Source organism: Chiloscyllium plagiosum, chromosome 35 (assembly GCF_004010195.1).
Source record: "Chiloscyllium plagiosum isolate BGI_BamShark_2017 chromosome 35, ASM401019v2, whole genome shotgun sequence".
Classification (NCBI taxonomy): Eukaryota; Metazoa; Chordata; class Chondrichthyes; order Orectolobiformes; family Hemiscylliidae; genus Chiloscyllium; species Chiloscyllium plagiosum.
The window spans coordinates 4,164,124-4,189,358 of NC_057744.1; the positions used below are offsets into that span (position 1 = coordinate 4,164,124).

The 25,235-nt window shown below is 38.4% G+C and overlaps 1 protein-coding gene across 5 annotated transcripts in view; it reads left to right on the forward strand.

Annotated features, from left to right (window-relative positions):
• kmt2a (lysine (K)-specific methyltransferase 2A) overlaps positions 1-25,235 on the forward strand; it is a 146,342-nt gene that overhangs the window by 47,668 nt on the left and 73,439 nt on the right. For all 5 annotated transcript variants that reach the window (XM_043676499.1, XM_043676500.1, XM_043676501.1 and 2 more), the window contains exons 3-9: positions 292-2,945; positions 9,727-9,904; positions 15,034-15,259; positions 15,820-15,884; positions 17,071-17,439; positions 19,264-19,340; positions 24,045-24,173. In XM_043676499.1, coding sequence (XP_043532434.1) covers positions 292-2,945; positions 9,727-9,904; positions 15,034-15,259; positions 15,820-15,884; positions 17,071-17,439; positions 19,264-19,340; positions 24,045-24,173 — 3,698 coding nt within the window. The remainder of the gene's footprint in view (positions 1-291; positions 2,946-9,726; positions 9,905-15,033; positions 15,260-15,819; positions 15,885-17,070; positions 17,440-19,263; positions 19,341-24,044; positions 24,174-25,235) is intronic.

Below are 25,235 nucleotides of genomic sequence, written 5' to 3' on the forward strand. Positions count from 1 at the left end.
CTATTTCTTATCCCTCTCTAGTCAGAATGCCCACTCAACCTGAGTTGATTGTATCAGTAAATATCTAAGTTTCTCTGCTCTGGCTTAAACAAAAGCAGTAGGTCTCTTATTTTGGGGGGGAGAGAGAAAAACACAATTTATTAGTAAAACCTTAATAAAACTGCTATATATTTTGTTTTTAGCTAATGCATCTGTGACTAACATGGGTGTAGTAATTTGTCTTGAACTTGAAAAAATGTTAACTACAATATGTTAAGATTTCTCACGTCACTATTTCTCTTTAACATTTAGTTGAATCACCTCAAAGAAAACTTCGAGGAAGACAAAGGACATTTTCTTCTCAAAGTTCAGATGTGTTATCTGATTCATCCTCAGCATTGTCCCCTCCAAATAAGCCTGAGTTAAAGCCTGACGAGAAGGAGAAGAAGCAAGAGCAAAGCAGCGGGGAGAGGAGGAGAGGTCGGCCTCCAGTGTTGAGCAATCCCAAAGTTCATCTTTCGCATGACAAGAAAGAGACAACAAATGGGAAAGCTGAAAAGGAAAAAACTGAAAAAGAAAAGAAAGTGAAAAAGAAACCATCTGTGTTACTGCAGCAGGCTACAAAAATCAAGAAGCTTAGGGCAGTCAAACTGTCCCCTTTGCAGTCCAAATTAAAGAAAGCTAAACTACAGATAAATAGCAATGGGGGGAAGATTGAGCGGAGAAGAGGGAGGCCACCATCTTCAGAGCGATTGAAGACCATTCCAAAATTACTTATTCCTCCACAACCCAAGAAACAAAAGAAATTTCGTAAGGAGAAAGATGTCACAGCAACACCAAAACAGTCAGTGACTAAGGAGGTAAAAACTGATGTCAAACAGAGGCCCCGCAGGATATCTAAACCAGTCAGAGTTGTACCTGTCACAAAAAGAACCGATGCAGCCATTGCAAAACAGTTGCTGCAGAGAGCCAAAAAAGGAGCACAGAAACGGATGGCTTCACCTCAGCTGAAAAATATTCGTCAGTTTATCATGCCAGTAATCAGTGCCATTTCTTCGAGGATAATTAAGACTCCAAAAAGGTTTATAGAGGATGACAGCTATGTTCCTCCTGTCAAGGTACCACGTCTAGAGTCAACTCCAGCTGGTCGGTTCAGCACAATATCCTGTGGGTCTAGTGAGAAGTCTAGTGCTGTTTCACAGCATTCTTCACAAATGTCCTCTGATTCTTCACGGTCAAGCAGCCCCAGTGTCACCTCCACTGATTCACAGGCATCTGATGAACTGCAGACTCTTCCTGAAGTAGCAAACCAGTCCACAGACTTGCACAGTTGCTTAAGTACTACGCAGCAGAGTGAATCGGGTGGTATGGACAAAAAGGGCCATCGATTCTCGATGCCGGAAAGAAGCAATACATCAGGCAAGAAATTGTCAACTTCATCACCGCAACCAACATCATCATCTCCGCCACCACCCTTGCTTTCTCCTCCTCCTCCATTGCAACAATCTTCAAATATGTCTGATCACTCTCCCTGGTTGATGCCTCCAACAATACCATTTATTCCACCAACTACACTGCCGGAGAAGCGGAAATCTATCTTGAGAGAGCCAACATTTAAGTGGACATCGCTTAAAAACCTGAGGCCAGAATCGCATCAGTACTTCTCCTCAGCAAAGTATGCCAAAGAAGGACTCATCCGCAAGCCAATATTTGATAACTTTATAACGTCACCTTTGACTCCTGAAGATGTTGGCTTGCCTTCCAGGTTTCATGCGTCCTCCAACACCCCACCACCTCGCTTTTTCTCACAGCTTCACCCTGCTTCTAGGTTTGATACTCATAAGAGAAGTCCTCTACTTCGTGCTCCACGATTCACTCCGAGTGAAGCTCACTCCAGGATATTTGAGTCTGTTACTGTGTCGTCGCATGCTGTGGGTCGATCTTCAGTTGCTGCTTCAGCTAAGGGCCATTCTTCCAGAAGGAAGAAGAAAGAGATGCATGTCCCAAGTCGCACTGATCCAAAATCTCCCTCTCACTCCATGAGAACCAGAAGTGGGCGATTAATTTCCACAGATTTGTCGCCAGTCACTCCGCAGTCATCTGTAGCCTCTTCATCTCCTGTAAGCTCCATCCTAACTGGTGCCTTAACTCCCCCTCTTGGTAGTTTGGTGCACACTGAGGGAACAATGAAGGATAAAGATGGTAGATCAAAACTGGGGGCTAGACACACGAGCACTCCAGGGGACAGCTACTCTGTGGAATCTGCCAGTCCAACATCTCCGCTGTTTCCATCACTAGCACCAAGCGTCCAAAAGGACAAAGGAAAAAACAAAGACAAATTAACTGAAGATTTATCCAAAGAGAAAGACAATGAGAGAGGGTCTGAGAAAGACAGAGATCGAGACAAAGAAAAGGAAAATAAGCGTGAAACAAGGAAAGACAAAGAAAAAAAGTCTCAGAGTAAGGGAACAGAGGTTCAGTGTACTGCACCTTTGTTTCTTTTTCCCAGGGCAGTTGATGAAGACAAAGCAACAGCAGATGCTGCTGCTTCATCTTCCATGAAGAAAGTTTCAGGGAGAACCAAAAAGTTGATATCAGTTGATAAAGGTGTAGCGGCACTGGGTGATAGCCCAGCCCCAAACCTGTCAGATGTGAGGAGTAAGAATTCAAAGAAAGGCAGACTTGGGTCTGACGAGGTAGGGCCTGTGACAGGTGATACTGAAAACACTGCAGCTGCTTCCATCAGCAATAAAGACAAGCCTGCTCAGCATTCTTCCATTACTGCTCTGCTGTCGTCTGGTACTCTTAAACATTCGGCACCTGCTATTAGTAGCATGCTTGCACAAGCAGACAAAATGCCAACAACTGATAAGCGAGTTGCAAACCTGCTGAGAAGAGCCAAAGCACAGCTCTGCAAAATTGAGAAGAGCAAGTCATTAAAAATAACTGATCCAACAAGATCCCAGGTAAATTTTGACTTAGTCTTGCTTAAGATCTGTTTGAAATTGAAGTGTTCATACATCTTATGGGCACTATGTAAATGCAAACTATTGTTCAGTATTCATTCCAGTTTTTTTTTGTTTACATGCTTATAAACTTCAGAAGTAAAAATATTACTTTTTGTGTAGGAAATTTAAGGAATAGGTGGAGGCCATTTGGCCCCATTCCTTTTATTGACACACGAATTCAATGTGACTGTGCTCCTACCATCTTCGTTAATCTGTTCTCTGATGAAAATGTGTCAAAATCTCTTGATCCAATTTATACTGGTTTACTGGTTCCTCCCCAGTGGATGATGCTACAATATATTTAATACATTCGAAGAATGGGTCGTGTTGCTGGCTAGGTCAGCACTTATTGCCCATAAGGTCAACAACATTGCTGTAGGTTTGGAATTACATGTAGGCCAGACCAGGTAAAGATTGTAGATTTCCATCCTTAAATGACATTAGTGAACCAGATGAGTTTTTATGGCAATCGACAATGGTTACATATTCACCAATAGACTAGATTTTCATTTCAGAGTTTTGATGAATTCAGATTTCATTATCTAGCACAGTGCAATTTGAAACAATGTCCACATAGCTGGATTTCTGGATTATACGTTCAGTGACTTTATCACTATGCCACCACCTTCTCTGAATTCAGTTATCTTTCCAAGTCAAAAATATTTAACTTAGTCTTACTTAACAATTCCAGTTTTTATTTCGAAGCCGGTAGTGTTTGATCCTTTACATTGAACAGTTAAGTTGCCTTAAGATTTAACTTCATTTATAATCTTCAAACCATCAAGCATATATTCTTTGAAAGGAAACCAGAAACTTCCTCATTTGATAATCTGAAGTAATTTAAAGTTTGTTTTCTTTTTCCTTTTGTCTGAACGTAGGAATAGCAAAATATTATTTTTGTTAGGTAGTCATGACCATTTCATATGAGGTTCAAGCAATACCCTGTACATTAGTTAACAGCCTTAATAGCTCTGAAGATTGCTTGCTGCATGAGTTACACATAGTCCATGGCATTCTCTTTAATGACTGCAGATTCCAAAATTTTCCCCGTTCTGACTTGTAAGCTTAACTTTACTCTGCAAATTGAGAGAGTTTAAAACCCAGTATGCTGTTTTAAGTTGCCTATTATAGAAGAACCATTGAAGCAATAGAGAACGGACGGGTTAGATCCATCAGATTGGGATGTTGTTCATGAGAAGAGACTTAAGATACTTGAATTCCATTGGAATAGAGAAATCTGTTAATGGAAAATGTTTATAAAATGAGGAAGACTTTTGATAAGATGACTATTGTTGTTGAAGAATCTGTAGTAACTGTTCTTTATATAAAATTGTCACTAAAAGGACAAGAGGAGATTCTGAACAATTGATTTAGGTAGAGTGCTGTGTAAGCTTTGTCACACACTGGTCGAGGCAGAGACCAGTGTGTCTTTTTGGGAAAGTTACATTGTTGTGGGGAGAATGCTGAACAAGGGATTGGTTTTAGATTTTTTTCACATTTACAGAATAATCAATCAGATGGCTGCCTCTTCTGTTGTAAACCACAGCTCGAGAACAAGTTGGCACAGACTGCTTTGGTGGAACTCATAACTGCTTGGTAATGATCATGTTAGAAATAGCCTAATAAGATTTCCTTCACCCTAATCAAAACCATATGGATGGTTTTAAATAAAACGGGGAGGTAAGTTGATAAAATGTCTTTGAACTAATTGATGAAGTAATTGATGGAGAGTTCAACTTTATTTTTCTCAAAAGCAAGTTCCTACTTTCTGTTAAGGAGGTGGAAAAAAGTTGAGGTGGATGCACTTACCCAAACTACATGGGGAAAATGAGAACAATAGTACCTGTGCCACGTGTCCTCATTCCTTGCAGTATGATAGCTGCACATGAAACAGGGCAATGGAAATACTCAGCAGATCAGGCAGCATTTGATGAGCGAGAAACTTAATATTTCATTCCATGTGTTTTGGGGATATTTGGAGGAATATGCATTAATGTTTATATATTACTGATTCTATGTTAAATGCTTACTGCACCTTTATCAGAATAAAACCTTTTCAATAATAATCCATAATTATGTTTATTAAGAGGTTTGGTTGATAGACCTTTTGGTTTAAAATATGATGTATATGAAGAATTTGATTAATCCTCTTGGTGACTGGAAGAAAATATTTTATTTCATTTTATGTTGTGATGAGTGGTTCTGTGGGACGAGTGAGAATGCAGTTCTTTAGCCTTGGTTGTAGCATCACGTTCTCTGTTGTCAGAAATATGTTAACTAGTATTTTCTGCCTATATTTCAGATTTCCAACATCTGGAGTGCTTTGCTTTGCTGTGGTAGCATACTTGTACAATCACCTGCCTTTGGCCTTTGTTCAGTTTCAATGAAAGTCCTTGGGTGCCTCAGCTATACTCACTGGAACTTCTTACATGTGGCTTAGTATCTATTCACTTCAGTCTGCACCTTTTCAAAACCTCCTCAGCCCACACAATGATCAAACTTTCAGTCACTTGCCCTAACTACTCTTAACCTAGCTTGTTGTATGTTCCTTAGAGTCATAGAGATGTACAACACAGAAACAGACCCTTCGGTCCAACTTGTCCATGCTGACCAGATATCTTAAATTAATCTCATCCTATTTGTCACCACTTGGCCCTTATCCCCCTAATCCCTTCCTATTATATATTCATACAGATGCCTTTTAAATGTTGTAATTGTCGTAGCCTCCACTTCTCCTCTGGCAACTTATTCCACACATACACGCATTGCATGAAAATGTGGCTTCTTAGGTCCCTTTTAAATCCTTCCCCTCTCGGTGTAAACTTATGCCCTTGTATAATTACCCTATTTCTGCCCCTCATGATTTTATAAATTTCTATAAGGTCATCCCTCAGCCTCCGATGCTGCAGGGAAAACAGCCCCAGCCTATTCAGCCTTTCCCTATAGCTCAAACATTTTGGGTGAAAGTTTTCTCTCGTTGTAATGTACCTTGGGATGCTTCCTGTGCTATGTTTTGTAGGTTAAAGACACTCTGTATGCAGGTAGATGTTGTCACAATCCATTTGGGTGCACCCAACAGAAATATTTAGGAGAGTGAGCGTGTGGTTTAAAATATAGATACAAAGGTCAGCAAAGCATCTATGTCCTACACCACCAAAAAGTATGTATTTTGATGGATGAATAGTGGATCAGGCTCCTTCTGGTTGACCTTCTATGTTCTCAACTGGGTACAGTTGAGAAGTAAATGCAAAAATATAGATTATTAGCAAAAGTGTGTTGAAGCATCTTTTGCTAATAGTGTAATCAGAATAAAGTCCTAATTCAAGCACAGATGTTAAATGTACTGAACAAAATGTTACATGCACAAGTAATGGCTGCTCACCTATAAAAGCCAATCTCTGAATTTTTACCAAAAACAATAAGATGTTCATATTTCTTGTGTGTAGATCAATGTCTCACTTTTAACCAAAAAAACCCAAACTCTTTGTACTTGCGACCTGCTTCAGCTGAAGTTAAACTGTCTGTGTGGCAAGCTTTGTTTGATAAAATTTTAGGAGATTACATTATTAAGGCACAGGTAGATTGATTCCCTTGCTCTAGTAGAAACTTAAGGTTTCCAGATAGATGGAAATGATTGTATGATCTTATTGAATGTGGAACAGGATTGAGGGGCCAAATGGTCTACTTGTGCTCCTATTTTACATGTTTGTAATAGCTCACTATTTAAGAATTAGTCCTGTGTCTGTACATGTCATCGTATGATATTATGGCTATCACTTCAGAGTCGTGTGCTGCGTTCCTGCCAATCCTACTATTTAATATGGAAACATGGTATCAAGAAGGAATGGAGGATACACAGCCTAGTTCAACCTTGAAGTCTTGAGATTTACAGTGTAAGCAAATAATTTTGCAGAAGCTGGAGAATTCAAGATACTGGAGAAGAACATTCGAGGTAGGAGCAAGCTTTCTTCACCAATTAGGCAGATACCGAAGAATAAATGCACAGAGGAAACCCTAACATGTGGCCACAATTGGAAGCCAAAATGGCAAAATATGCCAGTGAAAATCTCCAGAACAGATTCTGTTTATAGATTTACCTGAATCTTCACCTTGAAACATGCAAGAAAATTAGGCATTGCAAATTTCAAAGCCAACTTTGGAAGTGTACCAGGTTTATGAAAGGAAACAACTTTGCACTGAGATGGAAAGTCCAAGATTTCAAGAGCACCTCCCAACAGAACTCAGTGACAAGCTTATCTCTCATTTCAGCGGTTTATAAACAGACTTTGATAAAAGAGTTGACACAGATTGACACATATTAGAATTTGGATGCAACTTCAAGAATTTTGATATGCCAGACTGTTAAAAGGTGAGCACAGTAGTGGAGAAAACCATGTTAATGAAGATAACTGAACATGAAAGGAATAGATTCAGTTATCTTGTATGGCTGAAGGGACAAACCTTAACCAATGATGCTGTCCAAAAGATAATCCATCCCCAAAACAACACTTTCCAAAAGGAGTGATCGTCTATTTTCGCAATAAAGAGTGGATGGATGAAGATGATTCAAAAATATAGCTGTGAATGGTTGATTGGAAACTCCAAAGAGGATTATATAAAATATCTTCTGATCTGGTACATGTTAGGATCATGCCTGATTAATGTTAATGTTGAAATTTGATTGTAAAGTAGTGATATTCGGCATTCTTGGTCTAACCAGCCTTGTTTGGCCTTGGATGTCTCTGTAAGCAAACCTTTTAAGGAAAACATGAGAAAAATTTGAAACTACTGGTTGACTGGAGGAGAGATAACTTTTATTGAGGAAAACAGCACATTGGCGTCAATGTCAACTATTCTGGGAAAGTGGCCTGTAGGAGCCAGGGAAATCATGAGGCAGATTGTATTTTTTTTCAGAAACGTGGGATATCAAATAAACTTGGCTGCAGAAAGGATTATTATTTGCAAAATCGCATGGGTGTGAGAATGTGCGTCCTTATGACTTTTGATGATTCATATGAGGTTTCCATTCTGGAAGCAGATTTGGGTGCATTATTTCTACTCTGAAGATTAATTAGATGATTTGTATGAATTTTAATACTTATTCATTGTATACACTGTAGCTAAACAGTATTCTTCTCTGCACTGTGGCGGGGAGAAAAGATGAAATGGTATAAATTTGTACAAATAGTTTTTAATTTTAAATTGATAACTTGGTGTACAGAAATTAATACCTCCATGGAGGTTACAACTTATTTTTTTATTAATAAATTAAGCTGTTTCTTGGTTTAATGCTACTTCTAAAGGCCATATCAGTTCCTACATGACCACTGTGATAGCAGTGTAAAGGGAAAAGATTTCCATCTGTCCGAAAATGTTACTCATGAAAAACTCAATCTCCATCTTTCTGACCAACTATTTTGTCTTTGAAACTTGACATTTATATGTGCGTTACCTTATTCCTGACAATCAAATATTGTTCATATAACGTTCTTTCAGCAGTACTTAATTAGACAATGATGTAACAGAATAGCAACAGAGTAATCACCTAGTCTTGAGCTCTAAAACGAAAGGACAGACAAATTCACAATAGCTAGGTTCATATGTCCTAAGTGCAGTTATGATAATTCATATTTATTCCAATTTTATTCTATTGAGATGAGCTGGGATACGTATCTATGCTACAGTATTCTGCAAAAATGTATGATTCTTAAAAAATCCTTGTATGTGTGTCCATGTTTCCGTATAACCACAGAGAAATTTTTAAATTGGAGACTTGGATGAATAAGTAATTTATTGACTGATTTGATCAATATTTAGTCAGCATGTCCTTTGAGAACTATTTGTGAAAATGTTTGCAGGTTTCCAATTTAACTTTATTTTGAGTTTGTGAAATCCTCCTTTCTCCCTCCTCTTCATTTGGGTTATCAGCAAATGATCTCATCCAGCTTCTGCCACTATCATTCCTCAGTACATTTCTAGGAAATGTTCAGTTTCAGAACTATCGCCCAATTTTAAATACCCAGCCTTTTCCTTAAGTGGAATTATGTTTCTCTACTTGGACACCTTGTTAAAAATCACACAACACCAGGTTATAGTCCAACAGGTTTAATTGGAAGCACACTAGCTTTCGGAGCAACGCTCCTTCATCAGGTGGTAGTGGAGGGCTCAATCCTAACACAGTATTTATAGCAAAAATTTACAGTGTGATGTAAATTTAACTTTGTACACCCCAGTCCAACACCGGCATCTCCAAATCATGGACACCTTGTATTATTGAACCTCATTTATTTTTATTCTATAATTACTTGAATGTAATCCTGAAGAGTTTAATGATATTTCATTAGTTTGTTTCCCATAAATTTAATAAATTCAGTTAGAGTATGCTGTTGGTTTTGGTCTCTAGTGTCAATTCTGTAAAGCTTGCAGTTGTTTCAATAATTGTGCTAATGTGCATGTGAACCTAGTTGATGTGAACTATTGTATTCTTTATTGTTCCAGAGATTAGAAATAGCTGATTACTGCGTTCGTATTCTCAAATGTCTTTATTGTCTACTTAAGTACTGTTCACGAACATTGTGAACAGTGCTTGACTTCCAAGAGTTAAGGTAGTTTTTGTATACATTTATTTTAGGTAGTTAATATTGCTAAGACTTGCAGATGCAATGGATAAGAACCTTAGGTATTTTTTACTTCTCTATCTGAAAATTGATGTGTCCCAATTGGTTTATAATTGTATCAGGGTCAAGAAAGTGATTCTTCAGAGGCATCAATACGAGGGCCTCGTATAAAACATGTTTGCAGACGGGCAGCTGTTGCCCTTGGTCGGAAGAGGGCTGTGTTCCCTGATGACATGCCTACCTTGAGTGCCTTGCCATGGGAAGAGCGTGAGAAGATACTATCTTCAATGGGAAATGACGGTAGGCAAAATTAAATGCTTTTGCTGCTTAAATTATGGAGTGGGAATTTACTTCCTGGGGTGAAATTGTTTTGTCTTATTTAAGAGCAAAAAGTTTTTTTAAAATGAAAACGCTCTGGTTCAACTACTCCCAAGTTTTGAAGTGGAAGTGTGTATAAACTTCCAAAAATATGATGTGAAATTTCATGAGGTTGTCTTAATTTGGAACTTCAGTCCACGAAGCGTATGGAGTGAATTATGGACCGTCGATTTTGTAGCTTTGATGCTTTGAATTAATAATATTCTGTCTTGGTTGCAGTTGGTTGACCAGAATAAATGAATAAAGCTGACTAAATCTACTTGTCCAGGACATGTCAATGAGTGAAATATTATGTTACCTGTGTATGAATATAGTGACTAAAATATGGTATAACTGACCACTAATCTTACAACTTCCCAGGTGAAGTTTTAGATTGAACCTGTGAAAATGTTCATCCATAAAACATTCAGCTGTTCAAGTATTGCTCATATTGATTGGTCAGAAACCACATTGTTACAGTTTGTTTTCAGAAAGTTTCAACTGCATTTATTTTCATGTATTATGAGCAATTTTAGAAGAGGCATTAAAATTACAGTTTTGCTTTTAATAATAAAAAAGCCCTGGTTATTCCCTCTTGGGAAAATGTTGCACATTCTTGTGGGAGAGACTTTGCTTGATCAGAGTCTATGATGACAGCGAGTGCATGATTTGCTGATTGATTAAGTTATAATTGCTACATTAAGTTAGAATTTTTTATCTGATAAGTGCCCAAGTACTAACATGAGATAATAGTGAATCACCATGTACAGTTGCACAATGGTCAGTACCAACAGTTTTGTTTACAACGTTTAATGATTTAAATCTGCTTTGCAGTTGGGGCATCAATCAGGGGAAAAAACTTTTTACGTTGCCTGGTTGGAATTGTAACGGCCTTTCCAGGAAATTTGAGCTGTTTCCTATTTGTTTAAAAAAATAAGTATTTAAAATGTAGAAAGGATAAGATTCCTGTTCTTTCTAAAAAATATTTAAAATGAGGTTTAATGGGTTTTGAAAGTGCCCAAAACTTTGGGTAAACCAGGTTCAGTACTGCACTGAAACTTTGAACGATGTTTAGGAAGAAGTATGATCTTGCTGCCTCCAAGGGCTAGCTTTCTGGCTCACTCAAGAATCAGGTCAGATCTTGAATCCTAATCCATAATCCGAACCTGGTGTTGCCTGAATCTCAAATCGCTTCACAGTGGTATTAAATTGAGAGGATGAAACCATCCCAGTCTACAATGCCAGTCGTTGATATGGAGCATGCCTCAAATAAATCTTGATAATATGGTTTCTGATTTTCCCATTTATGCCAGGAACATTTGATTAAGTCATGGTATTGTTTGTAAGTCTAATACTGTCTCATTGTTAGAATGTTGTTCTTTAGTGATTGGGACTGGGTGTATTTGGAAGGTGAAGAGGAAGCTTTCCATTACATCCAACTACAACTAGAATGCTAGATGTTGATTGTCTGAAATGGACAGTGTTCCAATCCTGTTATTGCCCCTTGTAAAATCTACAAAACATCATTTATATTCATTTCTTGTTCATGAAAATGCAAATCAACTGCATTATTACACTGTTAAATTTCAAGAGTATCTGAATCAGTGATTGCTTTTCTACTTACTTAGCTCTTTATCTCAAGAGTACTTGCTTTTGCACCTCAGACATATTATTAAAGAACAATAGCATTGGCAATAGTGGTGAGAATGTTCGGAAAACAAGCAGGATGCTGTGATGGCATTTTTATTTTCCCTGATAGCTTGTTGTTTAAATGTGGCTTTGTTTTCTTTTGATTATAGCACCGTTCTTTCAATAACTTATTTGTTACTACGCTTGTTTTTTCTTTCAGATCTACAATCATGTGCTATACTCATATTCATGTAACAAATAGGAAGGAGCAGGACACATTCACTCAAGCCAGTGCATCCATATAGCCTGGACCCACTGTTATCCATTCTCACCCTCAGCAAAGTACCCAACTATATCCAAATATATTCCAGGGTTCTGTGGTCACAACAGGACTAAATGGGCAATTTACTTAAAGAGTTGCACCATTTTAGCATGTTCCAGTTTAATGTTGAAACCCAGTATTTGTGTATTTTGTTTGAGGCTTTTATCATAGACCACACCTCCCATTCGCTTATTCTGGCTGTCTATCCCTGGATAACCTTAGCTAGTAAAACTCATCAATCTCAGTCTTGAAGTTGCAAATGACTCCCAGTGTCTACAGCCTTCTAGGGGACAGCTCCATGTTTTCACTAGTGAAAAAAGTATTTTCTAACTTCACTCTCAAATGGCCTGCAATTCTCTCACTTTCATCTCCATAAAATAAAATGTGGTAATTTTTTGACATCAAAGATCCAGCATATGTGTTTAAAGTTGAGATAGTATCTTTTGTATTGATGTAATAAAACAAAGAACTGCAGATGCTGGAGACTGAAACAAAAACAGAAATTACTGGCAAAACACAGCAGGTCTGGCAATGGGAAGAAAGCAGAGTTAACGTTTCAAGTCCAGAGACACTCTTGTACTGAATCCTAGAACACTGAGGATAAATCTGTTTGAGGATAACAGAGTATGATTTATGTTTATGGTTAGTCACATGGTGTATTCTTGACACTAATTTTCTTGATGAATGACCAAGTGTAGTCTGGTTGTTTTGCGAAATCGGATGCCATAACTATAGAGTGAATGATTCTCTCACATCTTAATGACACTTACAGAGCTTTGTTAGTACAGAGTCCTCTAGACTGGAACAATTTCTGCATACATAACCACTACTTCCTAACTTAGCTCGATTGCATTTTTTGCAACTACAAACGTATAATGCGAGCAAGCCTAGGCTTGCTAGGTGTCAAAATTTGAAAGACTGAATGCTGTTACCCAGAAAATGTATTCAACTTTTATAATGCGTAAAAATGTATAGACAGTTTGGGTCATTTCAGGAGCTGTGGTAGTAAAGATAATAGGTTGTTGAAACCCAACTTCAGTTTAGTTCTGACCAAGCAAGTTACATATCTAATCTGTGTTTTGTGATGCATCTGACTCTGTAGTGATGTTCTGTGTGCTTGTATTTGTCAGTTGACTAATAATGAAGATGGGAAATTCCAATTTAAGTTTTCAAACCCATGCTGATATTTTATGGTAGAAGTTGTTTCAAAAGCCATGACCATGTATAGTTTGGAGTTTTAAGTGCCTGTCTGGCTAGTAAAAAACATGTGGCTTTTACTTATACCTGTGCAAACAGTTATACTAGAATGAAGTTGTACCTAACTTACTTAATGTTTCCTAATGGTTTAATATGTGGAGTTACAATGAAACCAGTGCAACTTCCATATGGCCATGAGAAATTGAAGCAGATGTAGGCTGTTTGGCCCTTTGAACCTCTTCCACTTAACACTTGTCAACCAATAAAATGATGACTGATTTCAATGTGACTTTGAATTTAACTCCATTTTCCCTTCTCCCCTCCATAATCCTTGGATTTAAAATCTTTGTAACTCAGGCTTGAGTATATTCAGTAGCACAGCTTCCACTGTTTCAGGAAGAGAATTCCAAAAGCTAATTGATCCTCTTTAGAGAAGAAATTCCTTCTGTTCTCCACCTTAAAAGAGGAAACCTCTTAATTTTAACTTTGATTGGATTTTGCCACAAAGAGAAGCATTATCTCTGCACTTACCCCATAATGCCCTCCTGAATCTTACAATTCAGTAGGAGAAACTGTGGTATAGTGCGTTAGTAATCTGGAGACCTAGACTAATTGTATAGCGAAGTGGGCAGCTAATAAACTTAAATTTTCTGCTGGCCAGGTAGTCATCATGTGGGCATAGACTAGTGTTGTGCATGGAAACACTGCAGAATCTCAGTCTCTTTCCCTTTTTGTGTAAGGGTGTCACGTTGATAGCTTTCCAATCATGCAGGACTTTTTCAGAATATAAGGATTATTGGAAGATTATTACCATGTAATTTTCTAGGTGGACAATCATATAGGTAGTTAGTGAATGCTGACAGTGACTACCAGTGCAATAGCTATTGCTGTAGCTATTTCCTTTAATATCCTGAGATTCACCCTTTCAGATCCAGAGGTCATATTACTTTTTAGCTCGATTTGTACCTTTTCTCTAGTAATAGTTATGAATTTATTTCCTGTTCCTGTTTTGCCACTGGCAACCAAGGATATTCTTACTGACTGGCATTCTTGCAGACTGATTAGATAAAGGTACTTTGTTAGACTTGGTGACACAATACTGTGATAATGCACGAGGAAAATAGTTATAATTAATGTGTTTTCATAACCTCTGACTTACCATTGAACAAATGGTTTCACATGGAAGGCAATGAAAATCTAAAATAATCTGCCTAGAGAAAACAGTGGAGGTGAAGAGAGAGCCCATCTGTACGTGTGAATTTGCTGACAATGTTTTGAGAGACTAGTCAATAATTTTTCAAGTTTTGGGTCAATTGGAAATGAAAATTAGGCCTTCATTTGGAATCCTGACTCATTACAATTGGTCAGTGTTGATCCTCTGACTTAACTGATTGGGAGCCTTCTCTATTGGAGAGCATATGCTGTCTACTGAGAATCGAATTTTGTCAGGCGGAAACTTGTAGAGGTCAAGAAAATTGTAGGTTCCATATTTGGCTTTTGGTTTTCAATTTGTATAATTGTGGCCTCTAGCTACTTGGAGCTAGTCGGATATGTTTATAGTATTAAAACTGAGTTTCAAGAGTCCAACACCATGAAGGTAGCTCTGGGGACCGGCATGACATCAAATTTCTGTCTGTGCCTGTGTACAGATAGTTATGAGCATGATGTATTAAGAATTATGTCTTATGTTATTTCCACATTTACTGCTGTATATATTTAAAAATTGTATGAAACTTTAACATTTCTTCCCTTTAGATGACTAACATTTATATTTGGAATATAAAATTCATCCTTTGTGGGAATGAGGGTCTGTATGGAATGTGCCTATATTTTGTGGAGATCTCTGCCACTAGAAATCACTGGAATGTAATCCCTGTTGCCCAAGAAAATGACAGATATAAAACTTCTTGTCTTTGCATTACAGATAAATCATCTGTAGCTGGGTCTGAGGATGCTGAACCACCTGCGCCAATAATTAAACCAGTTGCTAAGCACAAGGTGCCACAGGAGCCTATTGTTCGAAAAGGGAGGAGATCACGTAGGTGTGGGCAGTGTCCAGGCTGTCAGGTACCAGATGACTGCGGCCAGTGTACAAACTGCTTGGACAAACCTAAGTTTGGTGGTCGGAATGTGAAGAAACAATGCTGCAAGTGAGTGGGCCTTTATAACCAGCTGGATGGTTCAAGCTTTGGGTTAACTGATTTCATTCAAAAAATAGATGGAATGCTACAATTTGAGCTGCTACACTGGGCTAGGTTGGGGAAGATCGGTCAGGGATTCCTTCTATTGACCCCAATTTAATGAACACCTCAAAAGTGAAACCAGACATTTGATTTACCCTAAATTTGAGTTCCAGTGGAACTTCTTCAATACCTTTTGTCTGGGCTTGCTGGAATGGCCATTTGAATGAATTATTGGAGGCCTGCTAGTCACTTTCTTTATGAAATATAACATAAAGAAGTGTACAGAATTGGGTATGGAATTTGCTGTGTGTGGCTTATGGTGCTCTTGATTTTCTAACTGGTTCCCCTTGAAGACTGTCCTTTAAGGAATTTTGTGTCAGGAGCTTTGTGTTTCAGAACTATAATATTAAACTGTTCAAAATGCAATGCCTGAAATTGTAATGTGTATTCTATAACTTTTGTTTGTTTCCAATCTGTTCTCTTTTCAACTGTATCTGTAACAACTCCATATTTTCCTGTGAATGCAGAATGCGGAAATGTCAGAATCTCCAATGGATGCCTTCTAAAGCACCTCCACAAAAACCAGTTAAAGGTGAGTTCTTGCAGTTTTCTCTCAGCTATGCGCTTCTTAATTTGCATTTGGTTCTGCTTCTGCACTTCACTTTAGGTCAATTTTATAAAGTTGCACTTACTGTCTAGATAGAAAATCAAGACTTACTTGATTAGCATCTTAGGCCTCTTGTCCAAACCTTTGCCAAAACGCTTGGCCTGCATTTAATTGCTTTAAAGAGCAATGATTATGGTATGTAAGCCTTTAACAAAACTTACCCGAACAGAATTTTTGCATGTGTTTAATGTGCCCTATGAAATTTTTGCTAATAGGATAGGAGCCATCTTATTTGTTGCTGATTTATAAAAATGAAGATATACTGAGAGATAAAGTGTATTTATGTAACAGGTAAAAATCTGTTTTATTTCCTCCAAACTCTCCTTCCTTTGTAATTTTACTCCCCTCATCATAGACACTTATCCTCTTAGTCCCCTGCTAAATGGCACTGTAAAGCTTGCCTAGTGATTTGCTGTTACCCTTAAAGTTATACATTTCTTGTAACTAATTGAATTGAGAAGTTAATTAAGCATAAATTAGTGCTGCCTGTGTATTTATATTTGTTAGGTCTTAGTGAAAGTGTTGAGGTTCATTATAAAAGAACTATCACAGTAGATTAGAATTTCATCTAAACGGCTGTTTGTCCTTAAATTGTACTATCTTATCGTATTGGGTCATGTCTTAAGTCGGTGGATTTTTTTTTTAAACCTGGAAGAGCTTGGAATTGACCAGCTGCTAAAATGTCTGCAGATTGAGTAGAAGTGGCTAGTGTGATCTCCAGATACATCTGTTCAAATTACGAATCAATGCTTTAGGGTGATGCTCCCTTTTTGATTCATGGATTAGCTATGTAGTAAAGAACTATATGGAGCATGCATTGTGTTGAGCTAGCAGCCTTTGCTCCCCATTAAGAGGCAGCATTTTCTTGAAAAAATGTCTGCTTTCCTTCAGAGCACTCTTGGAAATTGATTATTCATGATAGTCCATTATTGACAGTTAATCAATGGGCTGAAGTTCACCAGGCTATAGTAACCTATCCAGCCTGATGTGTTGGTTTCAGTAGAACCATGTTGTCTATGAGTCTCTGCCCTCTGGAGAGGTGTGGGAATTGGGCTTGATGAGAATTGTATCCTGTTCATTATGACTGATATGTTCTAACTTTGCTTCTTAGTAAAGAAAAAGGAAAAGAAAACAAAAACACAAGAGAAGAAGGAACTTCCAGCAGTCAAACAGCATTCTGACTCCAGCCATAAAAGCTCTCCCCAAGGTGGTTCACAAGGGCAGGAACATGCCCAGAAGATTAACCAGGTTCCTCATCAACACAGTGACCAGCAGTTTGAGGAAGACACTGCCTCTTCACCTTCTGAAGCCCGGCAACAGACAGCTTTAGTTTCACCTATCCGGAAACCTAACAAACAGCCCCCTCAGCCACCTGACCTCAGCCTGCCTCAGCAGCCAGGACCTGTGCAACTAAAGAAAGAATCAATCAAGCCTGGGCTGAATGACCCTAAGAAAAAACAGCCATTGCAAACAGATTCAGGTAATCCGAGCTTGGCATTTACACTACCATGCACATCACTGGAATTAACTTCCATTTTTGTGCTTAGGAGTGACGTTTTAATGTAAAAGTGCTAAAGTTCCTTCTGGCCATCATTTTAATGAATCTACTCATTTGCAAAAACAGTGTAATTGTTAATAATGCACTGCATTATTTCAGGGTGGGGTTTTCACTTCCTTAGATGTCACTCATCCCCCTTCCAGTTGTATAATAAGCATGTAGTTCTTAGCTATCTTGATGCTAAAGATACATTGTTCTTAGCAGTTTTGCGGATCTTATTGGGAGGTGCAGGAGGGGAATCCAGACCAGTTTGATATACCTCAGCTACAAGACGTGTTGACATCTACCAGTCAAACTCTTCACACGTAGAACTGGTTGGCATTACTTGACTGTGTCCTCTCTCTGCAAGGTCACAAGACAATTGGAAAGCAATATTCTAATATAAAAGTACTGAAAAATTCTAAAGTTTTGTAATTAAAGATTTATTTAAATGGCAGTTTCTGTTATTTCCTTTAAAGTGTTGTCATCTCAAATGTCACATCATTTATCTGACAGCAAGTCACTTTTCCCTGCCTTTTGTGGCTGATTACTTCTCATGCTTTGTCTTAGTCCATTAGCTGCAGGTGGGAATACATTGATGGTGTTGAATAATGCTATTACAAGATGTCCCAATCTATAATTGTTACGCATTTTTCTTTGCTAAGTTTTAAGGAATGCTTGCATGCCATGCAGGAAATATTTTGTGCAGAATTTCTTTTTTAGTATGTGCCTCGGGTTGTTATATTGAGAACCTCCTGACTTCGAGCACTTTGTTCCCTCAGACCAAACCAGATTGTCTTCCATTACAAAAACTGTGGCACTCCTGTTTAATGAGTTCAAGATAAAACTGTTAGAATTGGTTTTACATTGTTCTACAGCCAGTTTAGTGTCTAGCACCTGAAATATATGATGCATCTTCCAATTTATTTGTTTTATTTCTTTTCCCTCTTGTTGAGGATTCTTAAGATGTACTCAAGAGCAGGCAGGCAGTTTGATCCCAGTCTTCAACTAACGTCTCTCTTGAGGGTGTTGTGGGGTTTCTTAGCTACTTATTTCCACCTCTGCTCCCCAACTTGCATGGGACCTCTTCCTAATAATATTCGGAATCTTCCCCATAAGGAAATTAGAAAAGGAAAGGTACATACACACTTACCACCTAAAATGGTACAGTGCGATTGTACATTACCAGCTTTACCATATAATATCCATTTTCGTCTATCTCCCTTCCTCTGATGCAGGCAGTTCTACAGACACAACTCTGGTACCTTGCCCAAATGGTATTTTACCATAACTGAGCTTTAAGGTAAATTATGACATGCTGTTAATCTCATGGGGTATCGCAGCCAAGCTTGACTCCAGCTGAATCATCTCATTGTGTCTAGGTGGCTGCTGGATAGCACCCAAGAGCTGGAGCCCTGCATGACTTCAATCCTTGTCCTAGAGTATTGAGAATATTTGTAGAGTCCCCACATACCACACTGGCAAACATCAGCAGAGACTGGGAGTCGACCGATGATCTTCAGATCTGTATGGCTAAGTTACACACTGAGCCATCAGAACTGTCCACAATGTCTTTTGTTAAAGGTACCATAAAGCCCCTGTCCGTTCTCAAACAACTAAAGGGCCGCTGTACCTTCAGCTAGGTAACATCAGATTTTACTGAATTTGAAGCATTTCAGGGAAAAAAATGCCTCATACGATCTGAACCTGTTGTCAGTGAAAGGTTCATCTTGGTTTGTCGCTTAATAAAGATCTTTGTTTCCCCAGCACTAGAGCTGAACAAGCAGAAGAAAGCCCCTGCTCGTTTCAATGTTCAGTTAAAAACTAAAAAGCCGAAAGAAAAGGTGAGATTTAAACTTTCATCTTAGCATTTTAATTCTACCTTATTTAAAGGACAACTCCAGCACATTTTGGTGTATGTGTGTTCTCCTAGGTAACCTTTATCATTCTGATGATATTAAAAATCATGCCACTGTTTTAAATCTTCTGATTGCATTTGCCCAAGATGCTTCCATAAGTTGCAGATATCCGATGTTCTTTCTTTTTATTGTGCTGTTCTATGCTGGCTGAACTGCACATCAGGTGTCTTAGAACCACCCTTCATGTCAAGGCCAAAAATGTTGCATCTACTTCACCTTATCCTGGTTAGATTTTACAATTTACAGTTTTTACTCTCAGCACATGATGCTCTGTACTGTTGTTGGGAATCCTAGTGTGCAAAAGACAGTGTGTCGTTTTTATGGCCTCAAATTTTCAGTCTGTTAAAAAAAGTACATGGAACCAAACAAGGCTGCGATTCAGGTATATCCCTAAATTGTGCACCTACATTTTCAATGTCCACATGTATGGTGCATAATTCTCTCCCAGGATGCTAACATTGTAAAACCTATTCAGCTGCCCACCTTTATCTCTTAATCATTTCTTATCCCTTCACTTTTCATTAAGATCTTCCTGTTACATATGGATCCGTGACAAAAGAGGATTCTTAGCTATCAGTACTGTCCAATGACAGCTCAGAAAAATGCATAAAAACCCAATTGTTGATTTTCCTTGGCATTTCACTTAACGCTGGTAACAACACATGGGGCTCCTTGCTTTGCCCATCTTGCTGTAGAGAATCTGGGAGCCGAGAGTTTCTGGCATTGGTGTTATATGATCAGTATATTCATGCAGAAGATGTATGATTTTAAAGGGAAGTTAACTTTGCTGACTCAAGTAGGTACAGCTCACTAGACTGGCAGTCTTCAGTATGCAATGTACATTTTAACCCAGATGGTAATTGCATTAGTTTTAATATAGCGAGCATCACAGAAAGGATCCTGATTGATTTTCTTGGCGCTGCTCTAGCCTAAGGGTCAGAGACCAGTTGACACAGTAGATCTGTTGGATATAGTCATGTGTTAAAGTTGGCCTTTAACTGTTTGAGCAACTGAGGCCAGCTTTGATTTAAATGGTATTTGCATAGGGATTATTTTCACAAATGTGTTCTCACAGAAACAAGTCTTTCTTTGTGGGAGACCATAATCAAAACATTGCAGGAATATTTCCCACGGGTTTTCTCATACTAATAGGTGAGAAGCAATGGTGAATATACTTATAATCTTTCAGTCTGTTTTTCTGCTGGACCTGGCGCCCCATTTTTTCAAAAAGGTACCATTATAATTGTTGCTTTCACTAAACTAATAAGTCGACCCTTCTAATTCTCCTGCTCAATAAAATCTTGTCTTTCTTTCATTACTGGAAAAATGCTGAAGACTTTTCAGGTGCAGGGCACAGAGATGGCCCAAAATGTATCTAAATCTAGTGGAAAAGACTGTGCACTATGGGCTTCAGTGACTCTTTGTTCATTTGATATGGCTTCAATTTTCATAAAGCAGGTAGAGTTAATGTGTGCAATTCATGCTCTGATCATAGATGCTCTTTCCCAGTCCAACTTCTACACATTTTAATATCAGAGGCATGGGGACACATAATTCTTGTAGGGGATTCATGTCCGCAGTCCCTCCTACCTAAGGTCTTAGTTTAATATTAAAGCAACAGGATGCTATAAATACTTTATCTTCCCAGTTTGTAAGCATGAAACTAACATGTTTTTCCTACAGTGGTTTTGTACGATTAAAAACTTATTCCTGGATTGTTGTTTGTCATACCAAAAATCAGTTAAAAAGAATAATGGGGCAGGAGAATTGAAATAGAACTGACACAAACATTTTAAAATAGCATTCTCCATTTTATCAAGCATCTTTCCATCAGGATGAGTTTCTTTCAGGTATCTGCCAATGCTGCCAAGACAGGCTACAAGCAGGTGTGGCTTAGGATGACTTGCTGTCCAACCGACCTTCCTTCCCTTGGGACTAGTTTCTCCTTCAGCTTGGCCCAGCTGACGTCAGGACTGTAATAGAGAAATGATGAGCTTGAAACACATGCCCTACTAGTTTTATGCTGCAGCATATTCACATAAATCCTCGTTAAACTGCCAGGTTGCTTCGTGCAAAGTTTTTGTTGAGGGAGGACTGAAAGAGAACAGAATAAAAGCAAGGAAGTAAGAGAAGAAAACAGGCAGAAGAAAGATGAGAACAAGAGACACTGATCATAGTAATGAGAAAGACAATCACCACAGAAGTCATGAAATTTCAACTGAGGTAGAAAAGCAGAGTGGAAAATGAAAGTAAGATGCAATAAGTGAGACATAGGAAAAAAACCTAGAAGAGAGGGAGAGATGAGGAATTATTAAACTATGATTGTTCTTTGCAAGGAGTGAAGTACTGTGAGTATTGGAATTATATTTCATTTTATGGACTCTTGTATTAAAGAATTTAACGCCACCCCCCAATTGAAGAGTAGATTTCAATGTTATTCACAATCCCTTGAATCATACGTTGTAATGTTCTCATAGTTCGTTTACCAGTCATGCTTCATAATTGATTGTTAGGAGCAGCACTAAGTTTCATCAATCTTACCTCAGTCACTGTTCATGTTATCTCCAGTATTGAAACTGCTATCAGGACAGAAAAGTTTTAATGTTATCACTTGTATATTAGAGAGGAATTTAAAGTTTATTTTTTCAGAAAACATGAATGGCAATATGATGAAAGCTATCCAGGTACATCACTGCAGTGACTAACTGTTTGACTTTAAGATGTGTTATTCCCCATCTCTATTGAAAAGTATTTAATGCTGATTTGTGCTGTGTCTGATAAGTGGAGATAGGTTCCACTACATTGGTCACAGATTTGTGATGACAAATGCACACAAACTGATAAAATCTGGCTTTTATTGGTAGAGGAATAGAGTTCCGGAGTCCTGAGGTCATGAAGTATAGGTTAGGTGGGCTTGGATCGGCGCAACATCGAGGGCCAAAGGGCCTGTACTGCGCTGTATTCTTCTATTCTATTCTTCTATAAAATTAAATAATGATGGGCAGATAATAATGTCAGAATGTTAATACTCTTTTGGTGAGTGTACATAGCAGTGAAATGTACCTGCAAAATTAAGATTATTGCAGGCATTTCCTACAGCAGTGTAAGTCACCTTACTTTGCTCTAGTGCCGTTCTTTATTTGATGCGAAGGCAGAAATTGTTGGAGAAGATCAGCGGGTCTGGCACTATATTTGTGGAAACAAAGCAGAGTTAACATTTTGGGTTCTTCAGATCATTTTATTTTCACTCTTTTATTTAGTGTTTTGCTTTAAGGCCTCTTTGAGGAACATTATTGTATGCTGCATTGTAACCTGATACTATGTGGGTTTGTACCTGCAATTACCCATACTGTGACATCCCAGTTGAATTTTGCCTCTGATTATTTGCCATTTGGAAACCCGGCACTTCTCTGTGGGAAGGAAGAGGAAAAATGAAATCATAAATCGGTCTATTTTAATAACTACTGGGATATCCTTTCCTTTTCTTAGAGAGCACATAACTGGACTGAATCCAACTTTGGTTCAATCCCACTATAGTGCAGGCTCTAAGTAGAGGTCAGAGACACAAGAACCAGCAAATTGTCATTGGCTGCTTGCCATTGTTCTTGAGAATTTCCAGTCCTACATTCATAGTATTGGGTTAAATACCCTGAGCAGCCTGAAACTTACTTCCTTTAGGATATGAATTTACATAATCATTGCTCACTTACTCTGAAGCTCCCGAGTTCACCTACACTATTGTGATGGCCAGTAGGCTGAAGTGAAGCATGAAGCAGTGACAGGGAGGAGAAAGTGAGGACTGCAGATGCTGGAGATCAGAGCTTAAAAATGTGTTGCTGGAAAAGCGCAGCAGGTCAGGCAGCATCCAAGGAGAACGAGAATCGATGTTTCGGGCATAAGCCCTTCTTCAGGAAGGCTTATGCCCGAAACATCGATTCTCCTTTTCCTTGGATGCTGCCTGACCTGCTGCGCTTTTCCTGCAACACATTTTAAGCCATGAAGCAGTGACAGCTCAAGTCTGAATTCTCTTTAGGATATACATTCAGGTGGATGTTCTATTTTGATGACAGTTAAGTGTCTTTTTGTCTGACATGTATTCCAACCCAATCACATAATTGTTGAAGCATGATAAAAGCTTTGTGGGATTCTTCATGTGAAGAATCCAGTTTTGCACTTACAGGTTCTTTTTGTTTACTTTCTACATGTGATCCCTGTCACCCCATCCAAACAAATATCTTGGTTCATTATCACTAAACTCCCTCAGTGGTGCTAAATATTGTAATACTAAACCACACAGACAAGTTCACAAGTGTAATCCTTATTCCACCCTGAGTTAGCTGATCTGAGCAGCTAAACCTCTGTAGTCGGTCCCAACTCTCTGTGAGGGCAGGTAAAATGGTGATGGAGAAATTTTAAAAATGGCATTTTTTAATGGAACAAAATGTAAATTGTATGGTGACCAATATTTCTCGCATACTTCCAGTAGAAGTTATAAATTAGTCTCCAGTACTTAGTTCTCAGTTAAAAATTATGTTTTTGAAAAGGATAGCTTGAGCAGATATATCTAATTGCTGACAAATATTTTTCAGCAAACAACAGCTTTATTTATTTAATGTTTCTTGTTTTTAGGATAAAGTGATTGCTGTCAGTAAGTTTGAACCCAGTACCCTGAGCCTGCTCACACCTTTGACGAATGTCACTTGTGGAAAACAGAAACCATTAGCAGACGGAGTCCATAGGATCAGAGTGGATTTCAAGGTAGAACAAAAAAGTGCTGGGACTGCTAAGCTGTCACAAACTATAGAAAATATTAGTTTAGGACAAGAAGGGTAGAACTTAATTTTGATTTGATTTCTGCCCTCCTCCATTTCTCATGGACACACACATCCTGACCTTCTGGTTCTTCCTTACACTGTTACTGTGAATCTTAATCAGTTATCCATATGCCTTTTTGTTTCTTACATACTCACAGGCATCTGTTCACTGGCATTCCATTTTCATAAGGGAATTCTTGGAGCAGTAAGAGTTGACTTTCCCATTGTGTTTGTCAGTCCCTCCCCTCATTGCCACTTCTTTCTAATTCTTTTCCAATACGCAGTTTAGCTGAGTTCTCGGACACTGTAGTGAATATTTTTTCTTCCATGTTCAATCTTCTAAACTCTAATGCTTGAAGATATGGTGAGCCTTTCCCTGTCTGTCCAGTACATTGTGATCTGGTATTTCTCTTAAAAAACTTCCATGGAGATTTAGTAGCAGTCCTGCTAATGCTGTTTTACCTGGTTTTCTGAAGTGAATGGTAGATTGGGAAATAATGCTCCTTCCACAGAAATCTCTGCAGATTGGGAGACTTGAATACTTTCCATCATAAAAGAGTACCCAACTATACAACTGTATGTAGGATATTCTTGCTTGTAAATTGGTTCCTCTCATCGGGAAGGATCATACCAGGTTTTGCGTCATAGAATCATACAGTATAGAAGAGGCCCTCGACCCATCGAGTCTGTGCAACAAAAATAAGCTACTATTTCTACTAGTCTAACTTTCCCGCATTAGGCCCCATGATCTTGAATGTTATGAAACTTCAAGTTCTCATCCAAGTATTTTTTGAAGTTTGTGAGGTTGTCTGCCTCAACTACTCTCCCAGGCAGTGCATTCCAGGTCCCACCACCCTCTGGGTGAGAAAGCTTTTCCTCAAATCCCTCTAAACTCCTGCTTTTCACTTGAAAATTGTACCCCTTTGGTATTGACCCTTTTATTAGTGGGTGCAACTGTTTTCTTTTAACCCTGTCCATGCTATTCATAATCTTACACACTTCTATC